Source organism: Haliotis rubra, unplaced genomic scaffold (genome assembly GCF_003918875.1).
Source record: "Haliotis rubra isolate DU_JTF1 unplaced genomic scaffold, ASM391887v1 Scf294, whole genome shotgun sequence".
In the NCBI taxonomy this organism is placed as follows: domain Eukaryota; kingdom Metazoa; phylum Mollusca; class Gastropoda; order Lepetellida; family Haliotidae; genus Haliotis; species Haliotis rubra.
The window spans coordinates 1,126,393-1,141,264 of record NW_025766962.1 but is presented as its reverse complement, the minus strand read 5'-3'; the positions used below and the strand labels follow the sequence as shown (position 1 = coordinate 1,141,264).

General features: G+C 37.4%; 3 protein-coding genes across 3 annotated transcripts in view; 1 reads left to right on the top strand and 2 right to left on the bottom strand.

Moving 5' to 3' along the window:
* LOC124282163 (von Willebrand factor A domain-containing protein 5A-like) overlaps positions 1-4,227 on the top strand; it is a 29,871-nt gene extending 25,644 nt beyond the window's left edge. The window contains exon 21 of the mRNA XM_046718123.1: positions 3,886-4,227. Within this exon, the coding sequence (XP_046574079.1) occupies positions 3,886-4,227 (342 nt within the window). The remainder of the gene's footprint in view (positions 1-3,885) is intronic.
* On the bottom strand, positions 2,970-9,711 carry LOC124282179 (sterile alpha motif domain-containing protein 9-like). Its single transcript, XM_046718146.1, has 2 exons — positions 4,691-9,711; positions 2,970-4,472 (listed from the first exon to the last, which is right to left on the bottom strand). Exons 1-2 carry the CDS (start codon positions 9,527-9,529, stop codon positions 4,395-4,397), a joined length of 4,917 nt encoding a protein of 1,638 aa, XP_046574102.1. The 5' UTR covers positions 9,530-9,711; the 3' UTR covers positions 2,970-4,394.
* Positions 9,588-13,881, bottom strand: LOC124282162. Its single transcript, XM_046718122.1, has 4 exons — positions 13,604-13,881; positions 11,786-12,116; positions 9,670-10,518; positions 9,588-9,601 (listed from the first exon to the last, which is right to left on the bottom strand). Exons 1-4 carry the CDS (start codon positions 13,811-13,813, stop codon positions 9,588-9,590), a joined length of 1,404 nt encoding a protein of 467 aa, XP_046574078.1. The 5' UTR covers positions 13,814-13,881.
* Positions 13,882-14,872: the final 991 nt, after the last annotated feature.

Genomic DNA, 14,872 nt, shown 5'->3' with positions numbered 1-14,872 from the left:
TTTGGTTTGACGCAGCCGGGGATCGAACCCGCGACCTTCCGCTCTCCGGGCGGACGCTCAAACCACTACACCACGTAGGCGGTCACCAAAACTGTAACTATTTTCAAACCAAGCCAACAATGACAACATTAAATGTTTATACTCAGATCTCTGTTAAATAACTTCAGAACTTATTTCAGAACTGCTTATTAGCAAACTTAACAGTTTATATCCAAATATGTTTCTGAATGTATCACATACATTTTTGACTGACCTAGATAACATTTGACTACACCTACACCCTGGTCGACTTTTTCCTTTCTATCAGATGTTGAAACAAACTGATAAACTTAAATCTTTCATCCAAACAAGGAGTTGATTTCAAAATCATCCTTAAACCCTGTTTTAGTTTGTTATGATGATCGTGTTCTTATTATGTAATATATATCAAATCTCGAGTGTGTGTAATCTGTAAGAACTTTGTGATAAACAACGATTACCTGTTTCGTTTTATTTAGCATTTTGTATGTCTTTGTTACCGCCATAACCTGGGGCCTGTGTCAAATGGCACGCCAATGATTGGTTATTTCAAAACACTTCTTTTTGTTTCAATAACAAGCTACATCGTAAGGAAACAGGATCAATGTTCTTGAAAATGATAAACAGGTTTTTGATGATAGATAGTTCACTAAGATGCACATGTTCTTGCTAATATATACCTCACTGGGATACTGTTGTACTTGATAGTGTATATGTCACGCGTAAACACTTGCGTCTGTGTATATGTGTGTATATATTACAGGGAATGTGTGAAACCAGGGATTTCACGTAATCCCTAAAAGATTCAGTGATTTCGTGAAATCACTGTGACCCCCAGGGATTTCATGTATTCCCTAAAATTTCAAGGGATTTCATGAAATTACTGATTTTCATGGTGTCTCATTACACACATTCCCTGTTAGGATATCAGTGAATGTGTGAAATTAATGTTTGTAGTTTAAAACTTTACTGTTGAGTCTCATTTGATCCCTTAGGTCTTAGGAGTTGAAAACTTTGACAATTTACCGATGACCTTTTTGGCTAATTACTACCTTGAGTCGGGGTAGCAAGTTGATTTACTTACGACTTTACTGTTGAGTCTCATTTCATCCCTTAGGTCTTAGGAGTTGAAAACTTTACTATTTACTGATGACACTATGTCAAGCTAAGAGAGGGAAATCACCGGGTTTCGATAATATTCCAGCTGATGCTTTGACAAATGACATCTGTATAGATTATCTTTTATAATATTATGATAAGGGTCTTGGGTCCAAGTGAGGGTTCTGGTGAAACCCCTTATCTAACTCGCGTGCTGGTCTGCTTAGGGGAATTGACTCAGCAAAGAGTCCGAAGTCACAAGAATCTAATCACAATTTTATTTACAAGAATGGAATAACATGGGGTGGCCACAGAGAGTCGGTACAACCCTCTGGGCTGGGGGCTTGAGCTGACCTGTGTTGGGAGTCTAAACCCTACTGACAAATAATTGGAGTTTGTTACAATATATCTAAATTTGAAACAAGGAAGAGGTTATGATTCGTTGACTGATACAAAAATGGGTGTAACCTACAATAACCAATGAAATACAGATTATGCAGAATGGGATGTGTCCTACAAGAACAACTTAAATGACCAGGCAGGGAAAGTACTTAATCCTGTTAATCCTATTTCAACTGGCACTAATCTTGTTGGCACATTTCCTGGATGCTTCCTAATTTAACTGGCACTAATTGTGTTGAAATCGCGGCATCACACTTGCTAGTGCATCTTATTGTTATGATTAATAATTTGTCGTTGGGTGTTGATATAAGGATATCAACGTTGAGTATCAATATTCCTTTTGTAGTTTCAAAAGTTACAGAGGTTGTTTTTAGCGATTTCGCTTAGAATCGAAACTGAAAGAATTTGCTTTTACTGTAAAGATTTTATTGAAGATGAGTGTCATGTTTTATTGCATTGTCTTTTGTATGCTGATGAGGGATTGTAACTTTTATCTAATGTACAAGTCTTTTCAATCTGTGTATGTTGAAAGAGTTAATCTTTATTTCTAGTTTGTCCAGGTGTGTCGTTTTTATCCGCCCAAACCTGCCTCAATATTCTTTAAAAGCGTACTACAAATTTGTATATATCTTCTTAATGTAACTTGTACCCTTTTCATTGCATTTTTTAATATTCTTATATTATACTCTGTATATTGTGGCACAGGTGTCTCTCATAATTCCGTACGGAAAGGCTCAACATTTTACTGTGAAATAGCATTTAAAAATTTAGCGAGGTTTTAAAAAAAAAATGCTTTTCTTTATTCAAAATAGACGTTTAAGCATAAACAGATTAGGCCATTGAGAAGGAAAAGGTATTTTGTCAAAGCACATATTTCGTGTTTGTCCTCAGCGTCTTCACTCTACGAATGTTGTGGCAATGGACAAAGAACTGTTTCTCCACGCAGCTGTGATTTTCGAGTCGAATTGTGGTGGTCAGGGTTTCCAGAAATGTAACTGTGATCCTAACCAATGTAAATCTATACGTTGTAAATGTTTAAAGTGCTACTGAAGTGTAATAGCTTGTATCATAACAGTCTATCTTGTCCAAACAAATAAATTTTATCCGCATATACTCTGTACTCGCATTATAAATTTGGTGTTCTCTTTTTCAATAAAGGCTTACAGGGATTTCATGAAATCCCTGAGCTAATATTTCAGTAATTTCATGAAATGCCTGGAAATTTTAAGAAATACATGAAATCCCTGGGGGTAACAGGGATTTCATGAAATCACTGACTCTTTTAGGGATTACGTGAAATCCGTGGTTTCACACATTCCCTGTATATGTGTGTGTGTGTGTGTGTGTGAAATAGTGATTGTCTACAAATTGCTTTTAATGAAAATTCTTTACATTGTTCTACACCAGTAGGACACTGCATTAGGCTGCTACTGTACTTCATGGCGAAAACATCTTTAAGCTCTTTAAGAAACAAATGTTCTTGATATTGGACACTTAAAGACAAGATGCTCTGACAATAATGGAATCAGAGTATTTATATTTTCAATAAGAGAAAGACATTACATAACGAAGTAATGATGATGTTATAGATGTTATCGCAAACACAATATCAATAATGATTACACTGAGCACTTTCGAAATGTACTCTAAACACTGTCATCTCTCAATGATTTTGAGAGGAATAGTGACACCGAATGCATTAACTTTGTGTGAGGTCGATGACTATAATTCTATGATATACACAAAAAACAACTGATAATATACTTGCAATAAACACATTGCCCTTGTTTGTTTAAACCCATATTAATTGATAATCTATAAACACCAAATGTTTGTTAAATTACAAAATGTCACTGTCAATAATAATTGTCATAGTGCATGATATTTTTTGACTGCGAAAATAAACGCTCACAAACGGTAGTTCTGACGAGTTTTTCGAATTTCACTTACTCATTATCAAGTCGTTTTCAAAATATTATGCATAATTGACTAACATATTTTAACAATACAACAGTTTTGGTTTTCATCCATTGTCTCTTCGTTAACAATGAATGATGACATGTCGCACATTGGTCTCAAGAATGAATCAGTTAGATCATCCTCTTTGGCCGAAATGTTACTTATCCAAGTCCGTGCACAGTTAAAGCTGTTGTCCTCTTTCGATTCTCCATCTGCCACCTGAACAACACAGATCAGCGCGGCTGTGGACATTACGATATCTCTAACCTTCTGAACTCTGCATACAACGGTCTGAGAGTTTCTAAACATTCCTGGAAACATCGCGCTAAGGAAGCAGTGCTAACATTTGAAGCCAACTCGCCGAGACATAGACTTAACGACGACCCTGACCTGCACGTGTTCTCGCAGCTACACAGCTACTTCTCTCCCCACTATCTGTGGGTCCTCAGCAAGTACGACCCAAAACACAGAAGTGAATACTACCGCTTGCTTCGCCTGATTGCCACACCCATAGTTGCAAGCTGGTGTCCTCACTGTGACTCTGGACAACCTGGCCCTACATCTGTTCTCTTGAGCAGAGAGATCATGTGGAAGTCCGTACTTGGCGTCTTTAGACCTGACACATATGTGACACTGGACACTATGGACCCTGAGAGTCAAACTCTAGCTCTCCTTGGTGGACATGAACTTCACTTTGACAACAAGTCACTTGCGATCAAGGTTGGACATTTTGGACATCATCAGACATAAACTCTCCCTTTCACCTCATTAACTCAAACATTTTCCAGCCTCACCTCATTATATCTCCTATTTATCAGGGAGGAATTAAAGACACTCACTCACCAAACTGCACACTCTTGGAATTAAGTACAAAACCTGTTTTTCATATCATCCAGGCGTTTTATATGTCACAGGTTTTAGTCAATGATGGCTTCTTCCGATTCATATCTAAATAGTGCTTCATTGATTGCTGCTTCGTCCTTCAAGAGGTCTGTCTGAAATTAGGAGGGATACGATGCCACATATACATATCACAGCATATGTAGATTCACACGTCCAACACAGAGTTTAATAAAAGTTCATAAAACTATCTCATCTCTCTCCAAAAATATAGTTTCTCATAATGATATCACACATAGTGAATGTATATCTTTTATGAAGGATGTATTAACAATAATGATATTGTTAATTAGTAAATGGAGTGCATATTTACCTCCTCTGAGCGCCGGATTCTTTTTGCCTTGATTTTCTCTATGTCTTTCAGCAACTGCCGAAGCTTTTCCTCTGGGAATACGGAATAATCGACATAGGCTGAAGCAAGTTGCCATTGATCCATAGACGTTTCTTCAGGGCATATGTAACACACGACAGGGCCAGACAATGAAAATCCCAGGTAGAATGAAATCGGTCTCTCAGTCATTTCCGGTCGCCTGCATTTGAAATTTCGTAATTCTAGCTCTTCATCTATGTCAAAGTCTTTCAAGTCCACGATAACACTTATTGTGCCACTGTTTGGTTTTAGTCTTGTGTAGCCTCGTACTAACTGTAGCTTTTCTCTAACTTGGTAGCTTTCCCACATTTCTTCTTGTTGTTTCCTTTTAAGGAACAGGGGCGAGAGGTGATAGGAAAATGATGACAGACCTCTACCTTTAGCTAAATAGAATAGAGCAATGCTCTGAAAAATATTGTTTTCTCGTTTGAATAACTCATTTTCACCTCTTGGTTTTCGCTGTTTGGTTGCTCTGAATTCATCAAACAAGAACTTCATAGCCTCCTTCATCAGTGTGTGATCATATGCTACTACTTGTTTCACCTGTGGCCACAGAAACATCACAATATAAAGATAGGCCATGCTTAACGCGATTCCTCTTCTTTCTGTGCGTATTATCTGAAGACAATACCCATACAGTTCTGAAACACTTGTTTGCTTTGCAGCTTTTAGTTCAGCCAGAGCAAGGTTAACAGCTATAAGAGTCAAACAGTCTTCCGCACTTTTATCTTTTATGCTCTTTAAATGTGTTTGAATCCTCCATAGGCTATCAGAGGGAACAGGCTTTTCTCCTTTCCTATTTTTCTTAGCGTTCCCCTTGTAGTGCACACTCTCGTGTATCTGTTCAGTTTTAGGGAAGGCAATTTTGAAGACATCTACCAGCCTCTTTCCATGCAGAGCCACAACACACCTTCTATGCCATCCGTCCATGAGTACATCCGATCTGATATAGGATGGTGGATCATTTGTGTTTTCTCTTTGGCAAAAGAACTTTACAAAATCCTGAAAGGAGTCAGGAAGACGTTTCTTAATAATCCTCGAATTTCTGTGTTCTTCATTTTGTTGATGGCTATATTTAGATACATAAGAACATTGACTGTAGTAAATATGTTCATCTAACACACCGACTGCACCCATGGCTGTGTCATACAAAGCCTTAAGTCTTGAATGGTAGTTTTCCCAGGATGCAGTAGATTCTGGAGAGTAACTGTCTTCAGTCAAATATCTGTGAACAACATCAGGTGTGCCAATGTTAACAATTTCACAGAGAAATCTAGCAATGCAATTGACTGTTGAAAGAGTATCGAAATATGCCAAGAGGTTCTTCTCATATTTGTCACACGTGCTTGCGTTTTGGAAATGGCCTAATGCACCTAGTGCCATATCTAATGCATCTGTCGTACTGGGATCGTCTGGTTTTCTCTTATCTGTTGATTCCCACAACTTCAGATTCAGAAAGTGATGTTTGTAGACACATCCAAACGTGTGTAAGAAGGTGGATCTCTTTGGATCCAGTGCCACTGCCTTTTGTGCCCACTCTTTGGCCAAAATGTATTCTTTGTGATGAAGATGTAAACGTGCCAGTTGATGAGCAATGAAACCATCTTGCATCAGCTCAAATCCTTTAACTAAAACGTTTGCACCCTTTGAATACAGTTTAGTTTCACTAATAATGCTTTCAATAAGTGGACTGAACTTTGTATTTTCACCATCTTCATATTCTTCCTTTTTTCGTCGTATGAGCATTTCAACACATAGCCGATGTAAATATTTTTTGGCAAAGGAAGAAGTTTTGAGTAGATCTGAGTCAAGGAAAGCAGTAGCAATACTGGCTAGATCATTCTTAAAATATTTAGATTGAATGCATTCTATCACAGCTTTTGCCAGATTTTGATGAGCCATTCGTATCTGTTTTCCGCTGCCATTTTCTTTTGCTTCAATTATCAATAATATTTTTAAAGGGCCTTCAAGATGGTTTTCCCAAAGGGAAAGATTTCTGGACTGGTTGTTCATCCTGGAGTTAAATCCCATATGTTCACTACAACATTCAACAGGAATCGCTATGGCTGCACCCCCATTTGGGGGACTTACAAATGATATGATAAGGGCAACATAAGCCAGCAGCTTGAATGACTTGTCCTCAAACTCCATTCGGCTCATCAAACTGCGAATTGTATCTCTGAGAAAATCCTGTTTAAAGTCTGAATGTAGAATCATGAAGGAAATAAAATATTCTCCTTTGAAATGTGTGAGACCCAAATCCCTGCTTGTGTCTTCTAGTTGCTGTATCTTCATGGTCAACCAGTCTTTTTCACCGTCTTCTACCTTCTGCAGCAGGTATTCATTCTCAGATACCTCTTGTCGTAGAGTTCGCTGAGGCATATTTAGGGTTTCATCTCTTTTGCAAACGAGGAAAACACATATAGGGGATCTCATGTGGCTATCAACTTTCCAAGATTCTTTTGTCACGAGGTGATGGATGTCATGCAACTCTAACTTTTGCTCCACTATTGAGTCAATAAGTAGCAACAGAGGTCTGGCGTATTTGATGTCCTTTTCTTTATAACGCCACAATGAAAGTATGTCTAAAGCAGTCTTTTCCTCCAGTTTTGTGATGATTGCACATCTGAACTCCTTGTGAAACTCCCAAAGGACATGCCTTACTAAAGTTGAACCGCCTGCACCCGGTTCATGATGAAGAAATATAGGCACAATTCTTGATATTTTGTCTGCTTTTTCTCCACTGAGGGCATCAAAAACTTTAGATTTCAGTCTACGAAAGCAATGTCTTTCCATGACATGTCCGTCAAAAAAGAAATTCCACCACTCAACCCTGTTACCTTGATAAAACTTCAATTCCTTCATTCTACTAAATGTTTGTCTATCAGATAGTTTTTCAAATGTTTTGTCCTCGCATTGTGAGTAACTCAAAAGTTGTAAACTGTCGATGCTTTCTAGAAATTTTAGTTCAGCTGTTACAGGTGCTCCACTGCTGGTTGGTATAGATGTTACAGTTTGTTTGTCAACACCTATTAGATTGTTGATAGAAGTACTGGTCTGCTCCCACGTCATGCCAACAACACAATTCCGTTCAATGTCTTCTTTCTCGACAATTTCTTGAACTAAAGCCATGCGTTGAAATTCTTGAAATACGCCTATTTCTTCACAAATAAGTACAATGTTTTCACTTCCAAAGAATGTTGTCATCTCTCCAAAGATATCCAAGAAACCATGAAAATCCGTTGCAAAGAGTAAAAACACCGCAATAGTTCTTCCAGGTGGAATAACTGATTTTTGCTGAAAAAAGTTTATTGCTCCTTTAACGTTTGGGGAGTATTCTTTTTTCCACTCATGTTTTGTGAGGTGAGGCATTCGAAATTCAGATCGCCCATTGCAAAATATCAGCACATTGTTTTCTGGGAGTTTTAATCGTTCTCTCAAAATGTTGTTGTTCTCAACATCTCGGAATATGTCTCCGTTTGTTAGAGTTGTTTGTGTACTGTTGAAAAAATGCTTGCACATCCCATTTCTAAACGATTCCTCATCAAAATCAAAAACTGCACACCAAGGAATGCTTGAGATGAAACTAAGAGAAGTAAACAGTGATGACTTTAATGCATCTGGTGGCTTGCTAGAAATTAGAATTGGCCAGAGTGAAGAATCAATTTGGTTGCTAGTTTTGCATAATTTACGACAGAGTTTTTCAGCCAAATATTTGTGATCATTTTGATCGGACCAATGTCTATCAACTGACCGTTCTTCTTCAAATTTGCGCTTATTGTCCCATTCCTTCAATTTGTCTACAAAGTGTAGTTCTTCTGCATCAGTACCAATCTTTTTTGTTTCGGGTCCATCACGAACAAACAGGAATGGTCTCTGTTTCTTCCCACATATTTTCGATAAATCCAGTTTGAAAATTATGCCTTCGCAAAAACGTGAATCAGGCTCTATGTCAACCTCCATAACAAACAATGGAACCTGGTCTGGTGAAGGGGCAACCTTCACAAAAACGGGTGCTTTGATACATTCCTTTGCAGCGCTGTTTGCTAATGGTGAGTCAAAACATTTTGATTTGGCCTCATTCAGTTCATCTGCGTACTTTATTTTACTGTCAATGTCAACTTCTATGATGGGGAACCCCACTATCTGACCATGCCTGCGTGTAATTCCACCAACAGGTTTCTCATCAGCAATTCCAAAATAGATGGTTCCATTTCGACGTCTGTTAAGGCAACCACAGGCAAAACGCAAAGTCTCTGTGAGAAATTTTTCTATTGGACTGTTTTCGTTACCAGTATCAAGACTTGATCGAAAGTATTTGAATTCTAAGGACGGTGTTATCATTCCACTTCCACTTTCTGTCACATCCATAACATAATCCTTGAAATATACTGTGCAAAGACTGTCCAGTTTAAATGGCCTTGGTCTCTGAAATGACACTCCATCCTGGGCTTTTGTATTAGCAGTTGTTTTAGAAACATGTGTTGATATTCCATACTTTTCCTTCATTTCACCATAATAAGTTAGACCAAGATCCTTCTCTTGGTGTTCACCTTCTTCTGAGGGAGTGGGGTCAAAACTCAAAGGTTTGATACATGTCAATGTATCGTCAATACAAAACATTTTGTTTGTGATATCCTTTATTGAAGCTTCCAAATGGTAATTTCCATCATATATTCTATACACATGGTCTTGGACTGGAGCAGTACTTCCAGGCAAAATAAGAATATGATTTTTGTAGTGATCTCTTTGTTTGAGAGTTATGTTTTCATATTTGATCATCTTTTCCCCAACTTGGCTCAGACGGATCGATTTTCGTCCTTTGAACTGAAATTGATATTCACCTTTCCCTTTCTTGAAATCAGATTGTACTTTATCAGGTAAAGTTTGTAACCAAGTCGATGTATTCTGGACAATCAAACTCCAAAGTTTCCTTCTCTTAGACGTGTCCTCAAAGTCGTTTCCTTTGCATAAAATCCAGAATAAAAACATTTGAGCCAGTTCATGACTTGGTTCCCAGGAACTGTGAATTGCAAGTAGTTGGTACTCATTCGGATTATCTTCACCAACGTATTCTTTAATATCTAATCCTAAGTGTTCCTGTATGAAGGTAATGGAAGGACTTTCCACAGTTGGTGAGGAAGTACTTGAAGAAGCATTAGGGGTATGACTAGGTAGTTCTGCGAAAGGTTCTCTTGTTGTATCAGCTGCTGATGGAATCTTCCTCTGATTCAAACCAAGGGATGGAATATGTCGTGTGTCACTTGCTTCATTTAAGTGCATTGTTGTTGTGGTAGTCATTGAGCTATCCTTCATCCTCTTCTTTACATACAGTAATAATTTCCTACCTAAAACCTTTTTAATATTCAAGTCCTTAGCAAGCATTTCATGATTCTCATATAACATTATTACAAAACCATCAATATGTTCAGTTTTAATAGCCTCAATAATCTTACCGAGGTTTTTGTCTTCCGCAAAAGAATCTCTTGCAAAATCACATATGTGATTTGGTGTAAAGGATTCCAGTTGTTCCCTACTCAATCCAAATGTTTTATCATCAAATTCTTTGGTGTTCAAATATAGAATTTTCCTACAAAGTCCCATGGGAAGTCCAAGTTCTTCTCTCATTTCATTGGAATCTGTGTATTCATTGAGCATGTCCCCATTTACGTATTTCACTTCATCCTTAATCAACTGTTTAGGTACTTTCACGCTGCGTAATAGCCACTCCTGGACCTCTTCCTCTGTTGCAGTATTGGGCAAGCCTGGTCCTTTAACATAAACAGAAGTAGTGAAAAATATTATATATGAATTAAATATAAAAGTGTCACGGCAGTACACCTCCAATATGCAAATTGGACACTTAACAAAAAGTGAATTTAGGGACAATAGTAGTAACTGTTATGTATAATAAGTACCTAATTTTCCATACTCTTTCGCATTATATAAATGTGCAAGAATTAATATATAACTGTAGAAAACTTCATGTACGAGGGGCGATCAAAACGTATGTAGAATCACCAAGAAAACGATACAAATGCAGTTATTTTTATGTTTTATTTTTCTACATATTATCTGTCAAGCACAAGCAATTTTGTTTTGCTATGTTCCAGTCTCACGATCCCCATTTTGGTTGACCTTTTCCCTTGGTACCCTCAAAAACCGCAAAATCTACAATAAATGCATGAAAAACTTCAGGAAACAAAATATGCAGGAAATATGTTGTGTGTTTGAGATTGATAGAAGTCCCCTAGAATGACACTTAGATATTAAAGTTCATAAATAAGCAATTTGAAAATACAATCGCTGGTTTAAGTGACACCCCCACCCCCCTTCATGTTGACCGAAAGAGCTTGTTTTGGAGACACTACCTTTCAGATGACGTAATCATAAGGACATTATTCTAATGTTTTCACTTATGCATACATGATGACAAGGGTTCAAACTAAATACTGAATGGTCACTCAAGTGTCAGCTCACAATACATTGTAAAAAGTGCCAGCTTGAATATCTGGACACAATGTTTTTGAAGATTAAAATGGGTGTGTCCTTAAGAGATAGCCCCCGACAAAGTATAAATCAGGCAGTCCAAATCTTTGATTGTTGATCATGACGGGAAGTCATCCAATACTATACTGAACATATTTTATCTGGCATTATCTGAGGGCTTACCGTTTTTCATTTTCTGCAATATTGTTAGAAATACTGTACACCAATGTGTTGTGATGACAAATATCTGGTTAACCACATTACCCACACATTACTCAAGTTTGGATATGGCTTTGGTAACGATTCCTTCGAAATATAATGGAAGCTTTTCAAACATTGGACATCGAGAATATAGTTAGGCTAGGTACTTTTTGATTGACCCTCGTACTTTCTAAGCAACGTTTACATCTATTCCATTTGAATAAGAAAAAAATCCAAATCGTTTAAAGGTATTTAAATGAAATGGAATTTCAGAAACAAATTTTATGTTGGAGTTCATTGGTCGAAAAAGCATTTGAAATTTCAGCCATGAAGAAGTGCATCAATCACCTTTTTTCTTAAGTAATGGTTTCTTTTCAGCGCCTTTCGTTCCTCCTTTGTTCCTTACAATGACATGGATTGTGTCATTTGGCTGCACGTTCTTCAGTGTGGATGGCCGTATCAGTTTGCCATGATGAGTCAGCATCTGTAGATCTGCAGGAATGCTGTCTTTGTATTCAATAGCCTCTTTGAGCTGAACCATATTCAGTTTTCCTTTCAGACATATTTTGTATGTGTTTCTTGATTTCACATACAAAGGGAATGTGTCATCATCAGTTGGTCTATATACCACATCCCTAACATGACCGAGGAATGATGTGTCTTCTTCTGAACAGATTTTCTGAAATGTGAATGGTAATTTCACAACGTTTGACACAAATGTTTGGCTAACTCCTCATCGCGCAATATGTCAGCTATATGACAAGAATTAATCAAATCTCAACAGGCTATTTCAATGATCATGAGGTAGGGGCGCGTTAAACAACAAACACGGTCAGTCACAAAAAGAACAAACGTTCCCAAGTCACCATCGATCTGCTACGTCGCCTCATACGGAAAGGCATAGGTTGAATTGGATGATACATTTTATTATGACATGGTTTTAAACCAAATGTTATACTCTGGTGGTCAATCTTTTATTCTGGTACTCAAAAGGCCTCAGGCCTATAGTACACTATGTACAATTGCTTTATACACGTTCAATGAACAAATTCGCTTTTCTATGTACAAATGCGTAGAAAATATACATGGACAGGTTTTCAATTTCTTCAGTATTTGAACTGTTTAGAAGTAGTGAAAACTTAAGCCTGTTTTGATGGGCATATATATATTTGCTTAGAAGATTATTGTTGTTAGGGCCTACAAGAGGAAAATGATACTCGTCTTCAATTGCATTTGAATAACATAACTGACAAGTTCTATGTTCTCTGTTCGTATTTACATATCTACCTTTCTCAATTAAAAGTTCATGAGATGAGCATCTTAAACTTACCCTATGCTTTTTTACATTTAAACATGACAGATAGAATTCGGTATGGATATTGCTTGAAGTAGATAATCTTTTTTGCCAGTTTTGAAAATACATATCTTTTAGTCTTTGAGTAAATGATTTGATGAATTCCGGATGTGTTCCAATTTCTTGGTTATGCCAAATATATCCCAATCCAGTAGAAAATAATAATTGTTTTATATCAGTCATACAGTTTTTTGTCCATTTCTATCATATAAAAGCATCTTTCTATAACATTTTTTGGGTAAGCGATAGGTTGGCATGTTTAATAAATGTATCCAATACCGAATTGCTTTCCAATAAGAGTATATATAGATATTAAGGAAACCTGCCACATTCTACATAGATCATGATATTTGGAGTGTTTTGTTTAACACCCAAAAACTTTGTAGAGGCATACAAATGTACCATTTCTAATTTTCCAAGTGTATGTAAACCCCAAATTTCTGCGCCATATGAAGAATAGAATATCTTTTTACATCAAATATGTTGAAAAATGAATTCATACTGAGGAATTACAACTGTCCTTTGACGACAGCGTTTTATGGTAAAGGTTTATTTAGGTTTAATGTATAGATTGTTCACGTCACGGTATGGCTGAAATATTGTCGATGTGACGTTAAATATTAATTCACTCACTCACTACTGTCGACATAACACATATCAACAGCTAAGTGCAATTTGACGACTCGCCGTCGTTTCAACCCCATATCCACCTGCACGGATGAATTGAAGTATGTATGTATGTATGTGTGTGTGTGTGTGAGTGCGCGTGCGTGCGTGCGTGCGTGCGTGCGTGCGTGTGTGTGTGTGTGTACCTTTGGGACATGGTGACTTGTGACTTTTTTCTTCTTCCTGAATGCATGTCGTGGTGTTTGCATTAAACTGCCCCACAGTTTAGGTGTCCGCAAGTGCATGTTCTTGCGTTTAGTTTTCTTCTTCTTGGTCACCATTGTGGCCTTTTCGTGAGGTATATCAGACCAAAACAGGTCTTTTTCTGATCTGTACTTCTCATATGTCATCTCCATGTTACGGTTAACAGTAGATTCACGAGTCTCATAGGGGGAGTCCACGCACTGAACCAGGTAATCTGGAAGATATGAACAGCTATATGTAGGTGACAATACCACTAATACAGGTCAATACAGTGCCCACATAACTGTATTTACGGAGATTTCGATTGTCGACCCTTCTGTTGCTCGAGTGCCAGTGTCATAATATTAATGTATGTATCTGTGAATACTGTACAATATTTGCCAAGGACCATTGCGTTTTTAATGACATAAGTAACATGATGCTTTACAACGAATCACATAGTACTGTTAGAGAGACAGTTGATCTGATAACAATGGATTTGTCCCTGAAGTGCCTTTACGTTAAACCTAGGTGGTCGTTGAGGGCCACGCCTGAACATACAGGTGGTGAGACAACAGCAGTCACAACTATGGGCTCAGTAGCGTGTCTGTGAATCCCTAGCACACTGCAGCTACAATACTGACAACCTTCGAAACATGCAAGTGCACCTGCCCGCCATGCTCTCAAGCATCACGGTTGACTCAATCACTGCATGTGCTTTCTGTCATTCGTTATTCATGATTTTATGTCATTCAAGCCTCAAACGTTTAACTTGAAACATTCCACGATCCCTATTAATGCTTGAACAGTATCTATATTAATATTCTAAATATAACTTCAAAAATCAATATTTGTCAAAACAGTAGTACGGTTTCTTTAAAGCTTAATTTATACCAATATAAACAGTACAGAAATACACTGGAATCTGTCTATTACGGTGAAATCTGGAATTGTAAAGCAGTCCGGATTAGACAACAGTTACTTTTGTCCGTTACCGTGTTCTCTGCCACGATGAGTTACCTCCCTTTGTTAAGGACATTCAACAATTTGAATCGTTGTGTTTTGTTTTTTATTTATACTCAATATATTATTTATACTTTCATTGGAAGAAGTCTGTTAACATGAACTGCTTCTGCCTCTGTAAATGTCCACGTAATACAATGTTTTTAGTCAACCATTGTGAACAGAAGTAACAGAGATGTTTATTCAACGGACTGTTATTTTTTATTCAG